This window comes from Vombatus ursinus, unplaced genomic scaffold, assembly GCF_900497805.2.
Source record: "Vombatus ursinus unplaced genomic scaffold, bare-nosed wombat genome assembly UNPS02010788.1, whole genome shotgun sequence".
Classification (NCBI taxonomy): Eukaryota; Metazoa; Chordata; class Mammalia; order Diprotodontia; family Vombatidae; genus Vombatus; species Vombatus ursinus.
The window spans coordinates 5,018,284-5,034,386 of record NW_020950566.1 but is presented as its reverse complement, the minus strand read 5'-3'; the positions used below and the strand labels follow the sequence as shown (position 1 = coordinate 5,034,386).

Genomic DNA, 16,103 nt, shown 5'->3' with positions numbered 1-16,103 from the left:
ACTCTGGCAGAAGAATAGACTGAGCAAGAAATCGCTTCAGTAATTAGGTTGCCAAACACTTTGTGTAACTCATATGAGGGCTTGAACAGAACAAGCTGCTGCTCTGAGGCTTCCTGGATCCCAACTCGGCCTGGACCTCGCTTTTGTGTCGGAATGCTTGGATTGTGCTTGGACTAGGATTGGGGCAGGGATTGGGAAAGGAGCAGGGGCTGGGGCAGGGGCAGGGGCAGGGGCAGGGGCAGAGGCAGGCGCCACTTCAGTGGGAAAGCTGAAACAGAAAACAATTGAACTAGAAAATAACAAGTCCTCCTCGCGCGTTTTGCTGGCACTACTTTTTAACTCTTCTAGGTTCCCCCTCGACACTTCCCCTTTGTGTCAATGTGGTTTGTTTGTTTGTTTGTTTGTTTTGTTTTTCTTTTCTTTTTCTGTCCTTTCGAATTGTCTTTCAGGCTCAATGTAGAGCTGTGGCAGGTGCACTGGGGGCTAATGGAGCTGCAAGGGGACCTGCACAGAAAGGGCATGGGTGAAAGGCCTTCAGCCTGTTTCATTTTTTCCTAATTTGATGAGTAATTTCGGAGGTCTAGATACATAAAAGAAGCTCAGTGTTTGTCTTCTGGTCAAAGTGTTTCCAAGATCCATTTTCTGTGTTCACTACTGCTATTACTTCAGGCCTTCAAGGTATCTCGATTTCGTGACAACTAAAGTGTGGTGGAATTGACAAGTGGGATTGAAAACCAACTCAGAAGCGGCAAGGACCGGCAGCCTTTCGTTTTCCTGTGACCCAGGAAAGAATCGAGAGGAAGGGGCTGCTTTGATTCAGTTCTCACTACCACCTCACCTTTTCCCACCCCGCGCCCCCAGGAGGTCGACTTGTCTTTGAGCAAAAATCAAAAGGGGCCTATCCAGAATCATGGGACATCTTCTCAACACTGATATGCCTAGTGAAAACAATAAAACTTTGCTGATGTTAAACTCGCTCTTGCTTTGTTTTAAAGTTAGCTAAAACGCCAAGAGTAACTTGGGAGAGGAGGTTGGGAGGAAGGGGAGTGTTAGAGTTTTATTCTAAAGCAAGAGGTTCTTAACCTGGGGACCATGGGATACATGGATATATTTCAAAGGATCCCCACCAAAAACAAAAAAACAAAAAAGACCATATTTCTATTTTTTAACTAACCTCTAACAGAAATGTAACATTTCTGTCAATTATGAATGTGGACAACAAAATATTATTCTGAGAAGCAGTGCAATTGGTAGGGTCCACTCAATTGCCATAGGGGTCCATGACAAACAAAAAAGGATAAAAACTCTAGTTTTTAAAAAATTATACAAAATTTCAAAAGGGGAAGGATCTCAAAAGGCAAATGAGAAAACCAGGGAAGGAGAGAGAATTTGGGGAGAGGAGCAAAGGGTAGGTTGTCACTGTCTTTGAGGGCTCATTCACTGTTGGAATTCTGCTTTCCTATTTTGTTGTTGTTTTAAACACAATCTGCTATGGAAAGTGAGCTCATTCATTCATTTATGCTCTATCACTAATTAACATGGCTAAAACAAAAATTTTCCTATTTGCTTTTGAAATCTGAAGGACGTTCAGAAATGTGAGCCAGTTTTAAGAATTCTGTAATCTAGATGAAATCTGATTTAAAGTCTGACTGATAAATATGTACAAATTATCCAAAAACTTATAAAGGCAAGGAAAAAAAGTAGCCCTATACAATTCAGGTAGGCAGCTGAAGCCTTAGTAAAATCTCAAAGAGTCAGGACATTTCTTGGGATTCCTCAGTCCCTAAAAAAGAGATTCTAAAAAAGTCCCTAAAAAAGAGATTCATGTTGAAGCATGCAATTAGAAAGTTGCAAATGTACAAGTCCCTAGCCAACCTAAATAACACCTTTGAGAACAAATCTTTAATGTGATAATACATGAACTTTTCTACCTGTTTTATTTTCAAATCCTTTTTAAACTGACTCTCTTGATAGTTTTATTATACAGAAAAAACTGCTAGAGACAATACCATTTGAGTCCCCACCCCTCCTTCAGAGATAATTCCTTCTCCTAAATGTGTTCTCCATTTTTTATTTAGATTGTAAAGCATCTTCACTGTCATCATCATCATCTATTCATGCTGACAAGGGACCCATGAACTGAACTCTTTCTTCAGGCCATCGAAAATCCAGATTTCCAAAAGTTGGAACAGGATGTTATTGGACAAATCAGGCAGTGGAAGTAGCCATAAGGAAGTCTATTTTGTCCTTGTCTGTTGTTCATTTTGGAGGGAGGAAGATTGGTAAAAACAAAAACAAACAAAAAACCTGGCCATATTTGGAGTCAGAGAGAGGACTTGTGTTAGAATCTAATTCTGTCAGTACTATGAGGATAAAAGTTTCAACCTCCCTGGACCTCAGCTTTCTCATCTGCTCTTTGGCTTTCCTTCAAGTCTCTGTTACTAACTCCCACCTTCTGCAAGAAGGCTTTCCCAATCCCAGTAAATTCTAATGTCTTCCCTCTGTTGCTTGTCTCCAATTTATCCTGTACATATCTTGTTTGTACATAGTTGTTTGCACGTTATATCTCCCACTAGACTGTAAGTTCCTTGAGAGCCAGGGCTGTCTTTCATCTTTATTTGTATCGCCTTCTTAGCACAGTGCCTGGCACATAATAGGTACTTAATAAACGCTACAGGAGTGACAGACGGATTGGGAAAAAAAACATGACCTTTAGGATCCCTTCCACTTCTAAATCAAAGATCCTATGATTTCTATTTTAATATCCTTCAAGTGTAGAAGAGAGGAAATATTCTTTCTGAACTCTATCAGGTTATCAGTTTGTAGGCAGAGGAGGATATATGGTAATCCAATTCTTACTATTGGGAGACTTTGTTTCCAAATTAGAATCTGTCTACCTAGGCAGAAAGGTTTGAGCTTAACTACCTTGAAATGAGAATAAGCCAGGTGAACATATTGTTTGGTTGAGAAGATGCCAAACTTAGCACATTGACTTTGCAATTGAGAAAGGAGTAGGAGGAAAATCTTTGGCTGATAGGAGTAAAGAAAAGGAAGCAAGGGAGAGAAGGCAGGCAAGAAAGAAAGATGTTAGGAAAGAGGAGTTCGGAACAAAGGAAGCAAAAGGAGCAGATTTTTACCTTGAAACTACCATAGTCTTTAATCAAAACTAAGTGAACTTAACCAGAAATCCTCTTTGAGGCTGGCTGAAACGTCTTGCCAAAGGACCTAGGAGAATGTGACCACAGTCAGTGTGGATAGAAAGGAATGATATGGTAACTGCCCAAAATTCCATAAAGAATAGTTAAAAAATAACTGTGAGCTGGCTCCAAGGCTTGCATTTTCTGTTTTCCATCAGAAACAGGCAGGCAGAAATAGGGAAAAGGGATAGAGAAAGAAAAATATGAGTTGAGTGGAGGGAGTCTATACCATGTACGTATGACAGCAATCTTTTCCATTTTATAACTGTCTCACTACTGCAGGTCACCTTTAAGTCGGCAAATTAGTGTTTTTATAAGTGTATTGTGTGCATGAGAGGCTTTGCTTAGTGAATACAAGGTTCAGAGAGTCAGCAAATCTGAGTGCAAATTCTACATCTTACCTATGACTTCCTAGATGAGTTACCTCTAGAAAGACACTTAACCTTTCAATACCCACAGGCAATTCTCCAAGGTGATAAATTACTGAGCAGTTATTGATTTGTATAGATGGAGGGAGATTCCACACTGGGAGCTCCTCTACACTAATGAAATCATAGGTATGGCCCCACCAAAAAAAACTATGCATATAGTATGACATGTATAGTATTTATGAACAATACTTCTTTGGACATTTCTTTGAGTAGTGACTTTCACTTTTGCTTATTTCGGAATTTGAACAGTTTTATTAAAATTAAAGTTAAATGAGGCTACTTTTAAAAGAAAAAAAATCATGCCTTTTGCACCCAGTATATGCTTTACTTTTTTTTTTTCATTTTTAAACTGGTAGAAAATCTAAATCACAATCACTAAAATCAAGTTCCCTCTGTGTCTCTTTCTGACTCAAGTGTGAAAGTTCAGATTTCCTGTGTCCTGAGTAATAAGCTATGGAAGACAAAGCTGGGAACATATCTAGGGCAGGAATGCAATGATGAAATAATGTGTTGGTGAATTTTGATTTTTTTGGCATTTAGGCTTAAGTCCGTATTTCCAGTTATGTAAAGTACAGAGAAGCTGTCAATTGCAGGGTTATGTGGAAATACTTTAGTTTCTCCATAAGCCAGGAAAATCAACCTCAGCTATGTCTTTGAAGGTGTGCACAGTCTTGCATTCAAGTTCCTTTTGTATGTAACTACAACTTTCTTTGGGGCTGTAACTGCTGCCTTCCAGGAATCTAGTGACATCACACAAACATGCAAAACTTCAAGCTCTTTTTTCATCTGAAGGTCTAGGATCACAGTTAAGAAGCCTCATTCATGTTTCTGTGGACTTTACATACATGTATATGCTTTTCCTTAGGTACAACATTAATGCAAATAGGATATTAACTTCTTTTACATTCATCCACCTTGTCATCAAATTATGAGGGCAGTTTAGTCCACAATAAAACTCAACAATTGAACATAAATAAAAAATGGGGGGGAGGAATAAAGAGAATTTCTCAGTAGTTTTTTTTTAATTAAACAACTTTTTAACTAAGCTTTTGTCACCAAAGTAATTTTCAAACTACCATGAAAAAATGCAAAATCACTGTCTCAAGTCATTCCCTATCTTGATATTTCCTTAAGGGTAGGAATTAACTCTGAATTATTAATTTTTAGGCAGTAATACTCAATGGAGCATCATTACCTAAACATTTCTCAAACACCAGAACAAGAGGCTGTTGGTGAAGAAGAAGAGATGGCCTGAAGGGGTGCTCCAGATAAGACATAAGACCATACCTAAAGGATATCAAGGTCCCCCCCCACACACAAAGGAATAATACCAGTAGGTTTCCTAACCTCCTACCTGCTGTGCTGTAGAAAAATTCAAAAGGAAGTTGGAGAGGAATGGGATGGGGGGCTGTGGGGAGTGGGATTTTCCTCTTCATATTCTCCCCAACACCATAGGAGGGAAGAGTGAATTAGGACAACTGGAAGAAATGAACCAGAATGAAAGGTCAAGTTTCAGGGTGGGGTTGGGCCTTACATAAGAAAATTCTATTCTCTTTCCTTATTCTGACTGCAGGAGTGAGTCACCCTAAGTACTTTATAAAGTGGAATGAGACAGCACCCAAGGATTCTTACAGCATGTGGATATACCATATAGGAAATGGAATTTAAGGTTATACTAACGTATCCTGCCCCCTATTTCTCACCCCAGCAAAGTAGTTTAAGAAAACTTTTTCCTTAAAAACTGAAACAGATCATTCATGTTTACACAACAAAAAATTAGTTACATAGGCTGAAGTATTTCATTTTTGAGGCCTATCAGAGCTTTAAAAAATGCATTTTATTTTATTATTTCAAATGAGCTTAATATTAAGTGACCCTCATGTCAGTTTCTGGGTGTCTGAGGAGAATCTTGTCATAAGAGGGATTTCTTATTTAAGCACTAGTTAGACCAAATGACCCCTGAAGTCCTTTCCAGTTCTCAGATTCTGTGATTCTTTGAATATTTTCCTGGAAAACATTTAAAAGACTAGTCTCAACTTTTTGCAGTCTGTTTTTCTTACTAAGACCAAATTCGATTCTGACCCCTGAAACTGTTTGCTGGGTCTTTTGGCTTTTTTTAAGTCTTCGATCGCATGAAGCTTCCTAGAGAACCCGTGCGCAAGCGGGGCTGGGGCTGGGAAGGGGGAGGGGAAGGAGGAGGGAGAGTAGCATCTCGTAATTGTCCTGGCCCGGGTCTAGCCAGCCGCTATCAGCGAAATCGGAGTGGCAGAGCCCGAACCTGAGAACTTCTACAGCTCGTAGGAGCCTGGGTCTGGACCTGGGGAACTACTAGATTGAGCACCTCCAGCTTTGCCTCTTCTGGGTCGCAATCTGAGGAGCTTCTGTGTTAAGTATTCCTGCACAGAACAGAATAAAAGAAGTTAAATTTGGCTGTTTGAAACTTTCCTATTTGTCCCTCATCCCCCAACCGTTCCTCCCTTATCAAGGAGCACTAATATTTCTCTCATCCCTACGCTTCTCCAAAAAGGTCAGGATCTTCAAGTTATTCTCAGTCTTGTTCTCTCCACACTTCAAATAGTTGGAATAAGGAATCAGAAACAAGAACATGTTTGTTAAAAGCTAGAAGACGTTTTTATTTTACACGAAGTTTAATTGGCCCCGATTAGACAACTTGGTAATAAAAGCAACCCAGGCTTAAAGTTCCCTGGGTGTCCTTTCTAAAACCTCTGCCCTGGCCCTTGGAAAGTAATCTCTTGCTTCTCCAACTAGATGGAGGAAGGAATTACGACCTCTATCAAGAATATCAGGGAAGTGTGTATGGAGTCGGGTTAGCGAGGTGGAGAAAGGATGGGATGGACCGCGGGTCCTGATCTGGAAAAGAAGAAAGAAATGTCCTGACGAATTCATGCATTTTACGATTGCATTTTGCGATTTATTTCAGATCAGCATCCTTTCACACAATTCCCTTACTTTTATTTCTACTTAGACACCTTATTTCTCAGGCTCTCCTAAAGAAATATTTAGAAAAAAGCAAGTTGTTTTTGGATCCCTTGATATCGTTGAATCTGATTTTCATTTTACAGAAGATAGGTAGAATAGTTTTTTAATAGCGAAAGAGGGAAACAAAATGCTGAAGAATTCATGCAAAATGATATAAAATCCTTTGGCGGAATCTACTCCGCAAGGGACCTTTTATGCATTTAATTTATTTCCGAGGTTGAATATTAAATTGGGAGAAGTGGATGTCTGTGTAGGAGAGCCTATCAATCTTTCCTATTCCGAATTCTATCACAGCTGTGAACTTAACTGCAAACAAAACTGACCATTTCCCAGACTAGGATTCTATGCAGCTTAGAGAAGATAGTTAGCTTGCAGGCAACCTATAAACCTCTTTTTCTGATCCTTCTGACCGTGCGAAGTTCCATTCCTGAGTCTCGAATGGGGTAAAATACCAGTACTCCCACGACTGCCGAAAGGGTGATTAATTTCTAAGTTTAAGAGCAAGAGTGAAAATAGCCTGGGCTTATGGAGTCAATCTACCAGCAATTTATTTTGCTTCCTTAATTTAGATTAGCTTTATGTTCAAATGCTACGTTTTGAAAGCGAAGTCACTGAGGTTTTGTTTTGCTTTGTTTTGTTTTTTTATTAAATAGTAATTTAAAAAACCACAAAAAAACAATTGTAACAGTAACAAAAAAGAACTAGCTAAGTACCTCTCCCCCAAAAAAGAAGTGGAGACAAGATCTTTTTAACTTTGCTGATTCGTACCCGATTCCATCTTTTGTCATTTTATTAGTTATATAAAATATCAGAATAATGGAGATTTTTATTCTTTGTTTCTTTGCAACCTATGAAACGAAGACCATAAAAATATGCTTCATTTTGCCATCTCCACTAAAGCCTAGAACTAACTCCTCCGGGAATAGCTTTAATAACTCTGAAATCCTGACCTTCGTTTATTTGTTAATACAGATATAAAGGAGACACTGCCTTCCCCATTCCCCCAAAACTTCTCGGTACCTTTCATATTTCTGCCTCCATAATTTTTTAAATTAAAAATCAGCAAAAAAAAAATTTTTTTTTAATGAAAAAGGCAGAAGCAGGAATCAAACCCTTAGATGTTTCTGGAAGCGTTCCTCGATCTTCAGGAGAAAAGTATGTTTCCTTTGATTTTTTTTTCCTAAGAGGCAGACGTATGGATGAGCAGAATTACCCAGAAAAAGTAATCCCCAATAATAATATGTGTTCCGCTTCCCTCCCTCCGTCTAGTTCCACTGCAGCTAATAAGCTGCATAGTGAAAGAAGATTGTTTTTTGTTCTCTGATTGAGGCTGAAACACAACCTGCTCTGAAATGTTGGGGCAGTCGGAGAGGGGAGGGGGAATTAGAGGGGAGTGAAAACTGTTAAACACTTCAAGGGAAAGATTAATACACGTGGCAGAAGGTTGAAAATTATTATACTTTGCAATTCATTTTATATTTCTTAAAATACGACGGAATTATGTGCTGTGCTAAGAAGGGAGAAATTAAAGATTAAGGATTATTTGGTATTTTACATCTTTATATAATCGCCTTTTATTTCAGACTATAGTAATCCTAACCAAGAGATGAATTTTCCTATGGCTGGGATTTAAATATATGTTAGATATCTCATGAAAATAATGCAAGTGAGCAATGTCAAGAACATAGTTTAGAAAGGAATGAAATGCAAAACCAATTAACTAACTAAAGAACAGGAGCTGGTCCTGAGAGAATATTAAATTATTTTACCTAAGTACAAGTTTTGCTCCTATCTCCTAGAAGGCCTTAACTTGGGCACTGAGTGTGGGGGTATGGAGGAGGAGGGGTGTGGAAGAGGAGGAGGCACTTTATGCATTAGCAAGTAGAAGGGAGCAAATTGCCCAGGTTACCTAGGAATCTCTCATTCAGAACAAACACATAAACTTGGAATTCGACTTTGGAGTAGGAACTAAAGTGAAGGTGAAGATGTAGGGGAGGCAAATAAGTATTTCCTTTCCATTTATGTGGAGAAACAAGTAATTAGCCATCGGGTTGATTAAAAAAAAAAAGTCTAGCAAGCAAGAGTCTACTAAGAAAACCCAAAGAAACCACGCAAACTATTATATTATTACGAGAGAAATCTCCCCATTCTCTTTACGCTGCTTTTGCACGCTGAACTGTATTTTCAAGAGCCGAACCTATTTTCTTTTTTTCTTTCTGTTCCCTCCCCCCCCTTTTTTTAAAAATAGAAGCTCCAAAATTTCTCGGATTTGCTATGGAGGTGGGAGGAGTGTTGCCAAAATCCTGAACTACCTTATCTGTTTTATTTTATTTTTTTTTAAGTGTCATGGATGGGAAGAAATAGGTAGAAGAGTTCTGGCTTAACATCTTTAGACGTTGTCTCTCTCTCTCTCTCTCTCTCTCCCCCTCTCCTCCTCCCTCCCCTCTCCTTCTCCCTCTGTCTTTCAGATTAAAACAGGTTTTCCTTTTAGGTGAACAAGAACATATTGATTAACAAATAATGAATGATGGAGATTTGATGTACAAAGCAGCTCCTTAGCACTTAAGACTAAAGAAGCCCAACATTATCTTAATGGAAGGCTATAATTGCTGCTTTGGAATATTTACACTGCTCAAATGACACTGCAGTAGATTTTACTTTCAAACACATGTCAAAAAGGCAAATCCCAAAATGACCAGTGAAAAGCAGCTGTTGCCATATTAAGTATATAAAAGCTTAAAAAAAAAGTCAATAGTTTCCCTTCTTAGTTCAGTATCCACTGAAGGAGAAATTTACCTAGGTTACATTGAAACTTCCACTGAGGTTCTGGAGGAGGGGAGGGGAGAGAGGGAGGAGAAAGGAAGGAGGCGCTCTAGGCGAACTTAAAGCGAACAGGAAACATTCAACCCAGAAGGCAGGTAAAACTCCTCAATTGGGTAAGTTGTGAAAGTTAACTCCTCTGGGGGAGTTCAGGCTCTTTCCAGTCAATGCCTGACCGTGTTGCCTGGCCGTTTTCTTCAATCTGGTCCTGTGCTGGAGGGAGTACTATAGAAAGGGGATTTTTCGATGCTGGGAAGCAGCAGGTAGGAAAGGAACCTGATCAGCCCCCAAAAGGCAGCAATTAAAGTCTTAACCGCGACCCATCTGTCGCAGGATCGGCACCCCTTTCTCTTCCTCTCCTTTATACCTCACCCTCCTTCTCCCAGCCCCACCACTTTCCCCTTTGTCTGTGCAAGGAATGGGAGGAGACAGGACTAGCAACTCCAGCAGTAAAAGGAAAGAAAATACCTTCCTGACATTTTTTTTTTTAATGTCGGAACTTTTACTAAGAGTTCCTCCAAAAGGAATTCCTCCTTCCGGGTGTCCCGCGCCTCTTACCGTCTTTGGCTCCAGGAGCTAAATTCACTCCAACGAGCTGGCTCAGTCCCAACCTTACACCTCCCGGCAGTGCAGGAGGGCCAACATATCGTCCCCCTCCCTCCCTCCTCACATCCCTATCTCTATCCTCTTCTTCCCTCAAGTCTTCCCACTGTCCGCGGTACCTGAGGGTTACCCCTTCCTTTTCAGTGGTTCGCGACGCCAATAGCATCTGGGCCATTACTCCGGCGCCCTTGAAAATACCACCTCCCGCTTCTCAGTCCCCCCTCCCACCGGGCGGCGTCCCCATCACTCATTCAACCCGCGGGCTCCTGGGCGCGCGCGCGCGCGGGCGCGGACACATACACACACACACACACACACACACACACACACACACACAAACACTCCTTCTCTCCTCCCCTGATGGCTGTGTCCCATTCACCGAGGGGAGAAAGAGAAGACAAGTGGGGGTAGGGTGGTGCTGTCTCCAGCGGGTGGAGTGTCCAGCCTGAGCTTATCCGTAAGGGAGGAGCGGGAGCTGGTGTAGAGATAAGGCCCAAAGTACGGGAAGTAGCTGGAAATTGCGGGTGTGGAAGAAGATACTTAAGACCCAGGGCCCAACTTCTTACTGCCGAGAATAAGAATTCGGCTCCTCCGCTAGAAGTACAATAATCCTAGAGTTGGTTGGCCTTCTCCTCAGCCGGACCCCGAGACCCTCTACTCTTTATCCTTCCCAACCAACAAGAGAAAACGCAGGGGCAGGAGAGAGGGAAGGCTTGTCCCGCACGTTGTTTTGAGGGGCTCTGGAGAAAAGCAGGTTCATGCTAGTCCCCTACACGAGCTGGTGCTACGAAGATTCCCCCACCTTTGCCAAACCCGTCCCTCCTTCCCTTCTTGTCGCACTGCAATCACAAGCTCAGTAAGTTAGCACCGACCTTCTTCTAAAGTCCTCCTTGCACAGGGCCTGCTCCCCAGCTCGCGTGAGTTCCGCTGCGTTCGGTCCCCCTCGTGGCCCGCGCGCTCACGCGCGCAGACACAAACACAAACGCATACTCAGAGACACAAACACATACACATACACATACACATACACATACACACACACAACCAAGGTGAGCTGCATCTGTAGCGTCCCTCACCTTTCTCTCTGGACCCTGAACCGAACTGCTGGGGAGGGAGGCGTAGAGCGGAGGTAGCCTCTCTTCTATCCCCATCTTAGCCAGAACTGCGCAACCTCTCGGCCCCAATGCCCTCTCGCCAGGGTGGACCAAAGGCCGAGGAACTGCCTCCCAGCCCGCAGTGTTCTGAGCAGCGCCAGCCTGCCTTCTCGCGCGCTAGGATCCGAGTGGGAGCTTTCCCCCAGGCCCGCTCTGGGAGAGAGCTCAGTAGGGGAGAGAGCTAAGGGGCAGGGCTGGGGACAACCTGGAGCCAGCGCTCGGAGGTCAGGATCTCCACTGCTCTCTGCCGGCTGCAAGACTGTCCGGCCGCTCGACCCTCGCTCTCCCCGGCTAGCCAGAGTTGCTGTTCCCTCGCCCAGACTACGATCTGAGACCCCAGGTCGCGGCTTCCGCCCACAGTCCTCGGGGCTTTGAGCTGCTTTGGTCCTGGGTGGAGGGGGAGGTGGGGGAGGGGCGGGAGTAATAGCGAATTTCCCTGTTCTCTATTTAGGCTAAAGACAAAAACAAGAGAACTTTAGCTGAGTGACAGCTGGTTAAATAGGAGCGCCCCCTCCCCCCCCGTCTCCTTGTCAGTGTGTCAATATGTAAGAGCGTGTGTGTGTGTGTGTGTGTGTGTGTGTGTGTATTTGTACTGAAGTGGATCGAGGGCTGGAGTTTTCTTAAGGCTTCTTGGTACTTTGAGCTTGAGAGAGGCCAATATTTAGGGGAAATGGGGCCCGCAACTTCCCCTCAACTTTCTATGGACATGAGGATTACTTGGTAGTGCTCGGACGGCACTCTCGTTTCAAAAGCATACACATATACATGGAGTTCTCAGGGGCCCTTTAACTCTTAGGGGCATTTTACCTGGCTGGGGTCTTCCAGTGAGTCCAACCCTCTGACCCTCCAGTGGTGCCCGCCCAGGGAGAGAGCGCAGAGAGGCTACGAGAAGTCAGGTGCAGCGGCAGCAGAAGCTGCAGCCGGAGCATAGCCGAGGCAGCCCGAGCAGATGCCAGGCTGCCAAACTGCGCCATCAGGGTCAGGGCTGGAAACGCGCAAGGAAACCCACGAACTCCTTTTGCGCTTGCTGCGGCTGAGACAGCGGCTGCTTGTCGCAGCACCGAGTTTGATAAGTACAGCCTGGCGTTTGCCCCTAAATTAGGCTCCGTTTCCTTATTTAGCCCTAGCACAATGATTTTAGATGATGTCACTTAGAGCTAAATGAGAAAATTGATCTCAGATTTGCCTGGCCTCTAAAGCCTGGTTAAGCAGATTGCGAATTAAAAAGACGGAGAAAAAGGTAGAGGAGGAAGGAAGGGTGCGCCGGCGAGCGACTGAGCTAGCCAGAGATCGAGAGGAGGGCAGGAGCCGGGAGAGCGCCCCCGCCTTTTCTGGGCGGGGGAAGTCTCACTCACCAATGAAAAGTGGTCGCTTACTGAAGAGGAGAAAAAAAAAAAGTTTTCCTGTTGACTGTTGGAAGCGAATTGAGCAATTATCTAGTTTACCTTCTCCTCTTGGAAGTTAACGATTGGCGAGATCTTTGCTGCGTTATTGACACAACACTTTCTATTGATAGAAATAAGTAGTGATTGTCCCCGAGTCATTGGTACGCCAAGTAAACTGCGATGGGCTGGCATGAGTCCATTGGACTGGGAAGGCTGGTTCGGCTGGTGATGCTGGGGGGGAGGAGGAGGATGGTGGTGGTGTTGATGGTGCTCGTCTTCCAATCTGCAGATCAGTGACAAGACTGAAAAAAAGAGGCGTCTACGATAGAAGCTTGGACCCGGCTCACACATGCAAGGCAGACATGGATTGTAGTTCCCATCACCCGACCACAAAAATCTTAGCGACTCCTCCGTCTAGAGAGAGCCTGCCGGCTAGAAGCAACATGATCAGCGCTTCCAAACCCCTCGCCTTTTCCATTGAACGAATAATGGCCAGGACTCCAGAACCCAAGTCTATGCCCGTCCCCCATTTCCTACAGGGATCTGTACCCAAAGGAGACCCCAAGCACTCCTTGCACCTCAACTCATCGATCCCGTGCATGATTCCCTTCGTGCCGGTGACCTACGATACCAGCCCCAAAGCAGGGATGACAGGGTCGGAACCAAGAAAAACTAATCTGGATTCCACTTCTTCACCGGCATCCTCATCCTTTAGCTGCAGTGATCTGTTGAACTGTGCGTTGAGTCTGAAGGGAGATTTTGCCCGCGACACTTTGCCTCTACAGCAGTATAAATTGGTCCGACCTCGAGTGGTCAACCATTCCTCCTTCCATGCCATGGGGGCTCTGTGCTATTTCAACCGGGGCGATAGTCCTTGTCACCCGTCGGCCAGTGTCAACATCCACCCAGTGGCCTCCTATTTCCTCAGTTCCCCTTTACACCCACAACCCAAGACGTATTTAGCTGAGAGAAACAAACTGGTCGTCCCGACTGTGGAAAAATACCCTTCGGGAGTGGCTTTCAAAGACTTGTCCCAGGCTCAGCTGCAACATTACATGAAAGAAAGTGCCCAGATCCTCTCGGAAAAAATTGCTTTCAAAACCTCAGAATTCAGCCGAGGCTCTCCCAACAGTAAACCAAAAGTTTTCACTTGCGAAGTGTGTGGAAAGGCAAGTACTTGGTTTGTTTTAGCTGGGAGACCTGGGCTTTCAGATGTTTTGCTGTGGCTTGTCTTTAAAAAAAGGTTATTTCCCTCCCCCGTGTCCCCGATCCTCACCCCTACCCCAGTTAAAGCTTGAATATACCAGTGCCGCTAACCTGCTCAATTTGTGTTCAACTTTAAAGGTATTTAACGCGCATTATAACTTAACCCGTCATATGCCGGTGCACACAGGAGCCAGACCCTTTGTTTGCAAAGTTTGCGGAAAGGGCTTCAGACAAGCGAGTACCCTCTGCCGTCACAAGATCATTCACACCCAGGTAAGTAATGTTGGTCATTTGGGGGTCGATCACTTATTTACCAGCTTTTCACTGAAAGTTTTTAGACTTCCACGTTTTAGTTCCCTATTTGTTCGAAAGGGGCTCCTGAAAATGCTTAAATTCAAGAATTGTTGGGGAGTTTTTTCTCCTCTGCTTTGTTTATGCATGGGAAGTACGCGGGGAGAGAGGCAGAATGCTACCTTGCCTGTTTCCACTTCGCTTTCCTCCACTAAAAAACAAAAGCAAAACCAAACAAATATTCTGACTCCTTTGTTTCTCCCCTTTCTAGGAAAAACCTCACAAATGTAACCAATGTGGTAAAGCATTTAACAGAAGTTCCACTTTAAATACTCACACTCGAATACACGCCGGCTACAAACCTTTTGTTTGTGAATTCTGTGGCAAAGGATTTCATCAAAAAGGTACAAAATACAAACCGCACTATCTTTTTTGTTGTTACTCTTGCTATTTTCTCTCCCCAAGAGCTCAACTTAATTTGTTTAAACACATTTAGGAAGATAATTTTTATACCAGAATTTATTTTGCAATTTAGTTTGGGTTTCAGTGTTTTGTCGCCTTTCCAGAGTCTGGGTCGGTTTCGTATTAAAGAAGAAAACAGGTGGGTTTGTTTTTTTTTTACATGAATGCACAAATTCGTTTCGTTAAAATGAGTAAATAAAGGTCTTAACAATCTGGATCCTAGAAAAATTAGAATTTTTAAAAAGATGAAGTTTGGGGGAAAAAAAAGGGCAGAGAAATGAAAGAGAACGGGGTTTTGGGTCCCAGCCTGCTACCTGCAAAGAGGAGCCGCAGAAGTTCTCTGGCCTCCACCCCGCCGGCTTCCACCACCTAACTACCCTCTCCACCTCCTTCCCTTTCCGCTTTCAAGAGTAATATTCCTGTCGTTTGTATGTTTCAGGAAATTACAAAAACCACAAGCTGACCCATAGCGGGGAGAAGCAGTTCAAATGCAATATCTGCAACAAGGCTTTCCACCAGGTCTACAATCTGACTTTCCATATGCACACCCACAATGACAAGAAACCCTTCACTTGTCCCACCTGCGGCAAGGGCTTCTGTAGGAACTTTGACCTCAAGAAACACGTCCGTAAATTGCACGATAGCGCCCTGGGGCTGCCCCGGGCCCCAGCCGAGGCCGGCGCTGACCCACAGCCCGCGATGCAGCCCCAGCCTCCGATACCCCCGCCGCCACCTCCCGGGTCATTGCAGCCTCCTCTTCATCAGGGCCACCAGTGAAAGAGCTGACCCGCGACCTCTGCCAGGCCCGTGGGCCCCGCTGCTTCTTCGACGCGATGCGCTGCAGTGGGAAAACGAGTGCTGATGCGGCCTGTCACCTGCGAGCAGACAGCACCCACTCAGTCTCCTCACCTTGGGGGAGGCTACCAGAAGGCTCTGCCGCCACCGCCCTTTGGCCTCTTTGCATGCACCTGCTAAACGGTTTTGTGTATTATACTTGATATAGCCACTAACAGTCATGAAAGGTTTTTTTTAATTATTTTTTTCTGTTGTTAATTTTCTTTTCTTAAAAACAAAATAAGACTTTTTTCATCTCGGGTGGAGAGATGGTGTTTTCGTTTTGTTTTTTGAAAAAGCAAATTTCTGCTGTATTTATTAGGATCTGTATTATCCTATCCGGGAATGCTGCATCACTTTAATTTTATTATTGTATATATTTCCATTGTGTTGATTCTGCCATCTCAAGATGCCTGCTGATCGCCGTATCTCTTCCTTCCCTTGAGTATCACAAATACAGTATATTTGCATGTATGTGTGTGTATAAATACATACACAATATGTATACACAAAATACTTTGTATGTGTGTATATGTATACAGATAGTAACCTGCATCATGTGTATATGTAAATATACATACACATATATGCATTCCCACATTAATGTGTTTACAAATTAATGTATACACATACATATATGCACAGGTGTGAATACATAAAGACATACATAAATACATAACCTAAAAATACACCACACAAGCACACAGGTATGCCTATATA

General features: G+C 43.4%; 1 protein-coding gene across 2 annotated transcripts; it reads left to right on the top strand.

Annotated features, from left to right (window-relative positions):
* The first annotated feature begins 12,952 nt into the window (after nt 1-12,952).
* Nucleotides 12,953-15,326, top strand: FEZF1 (FEZ family zinc finger 1). Of its 2 annotated transcripts, XM_027855137.1 has the most exons (5): nt 12,953-13,399; nt 13,544-13,759; nt 13,935-14,069; nt 14,359-14,491; nt 14,989-15,326. In XM_027855137.1, exons 1-5 carry the CDS (start codon nt 12,953-12,955, stop codon nt 15,324-15,326), a joined length of 1,269 nt encoding a protein of 422 aa, XP_027710938.1. The 2 variants fall into 2 exon arrangements, with proteins under 2 accessions (XP_027710938.1, XP_027710937.1); XM_027855136.1 differs by having other exon boundaries at nt 12,953-13,759.
* Nucleotides 15,327-16,103: the final 777 nt, after the last annotated feature.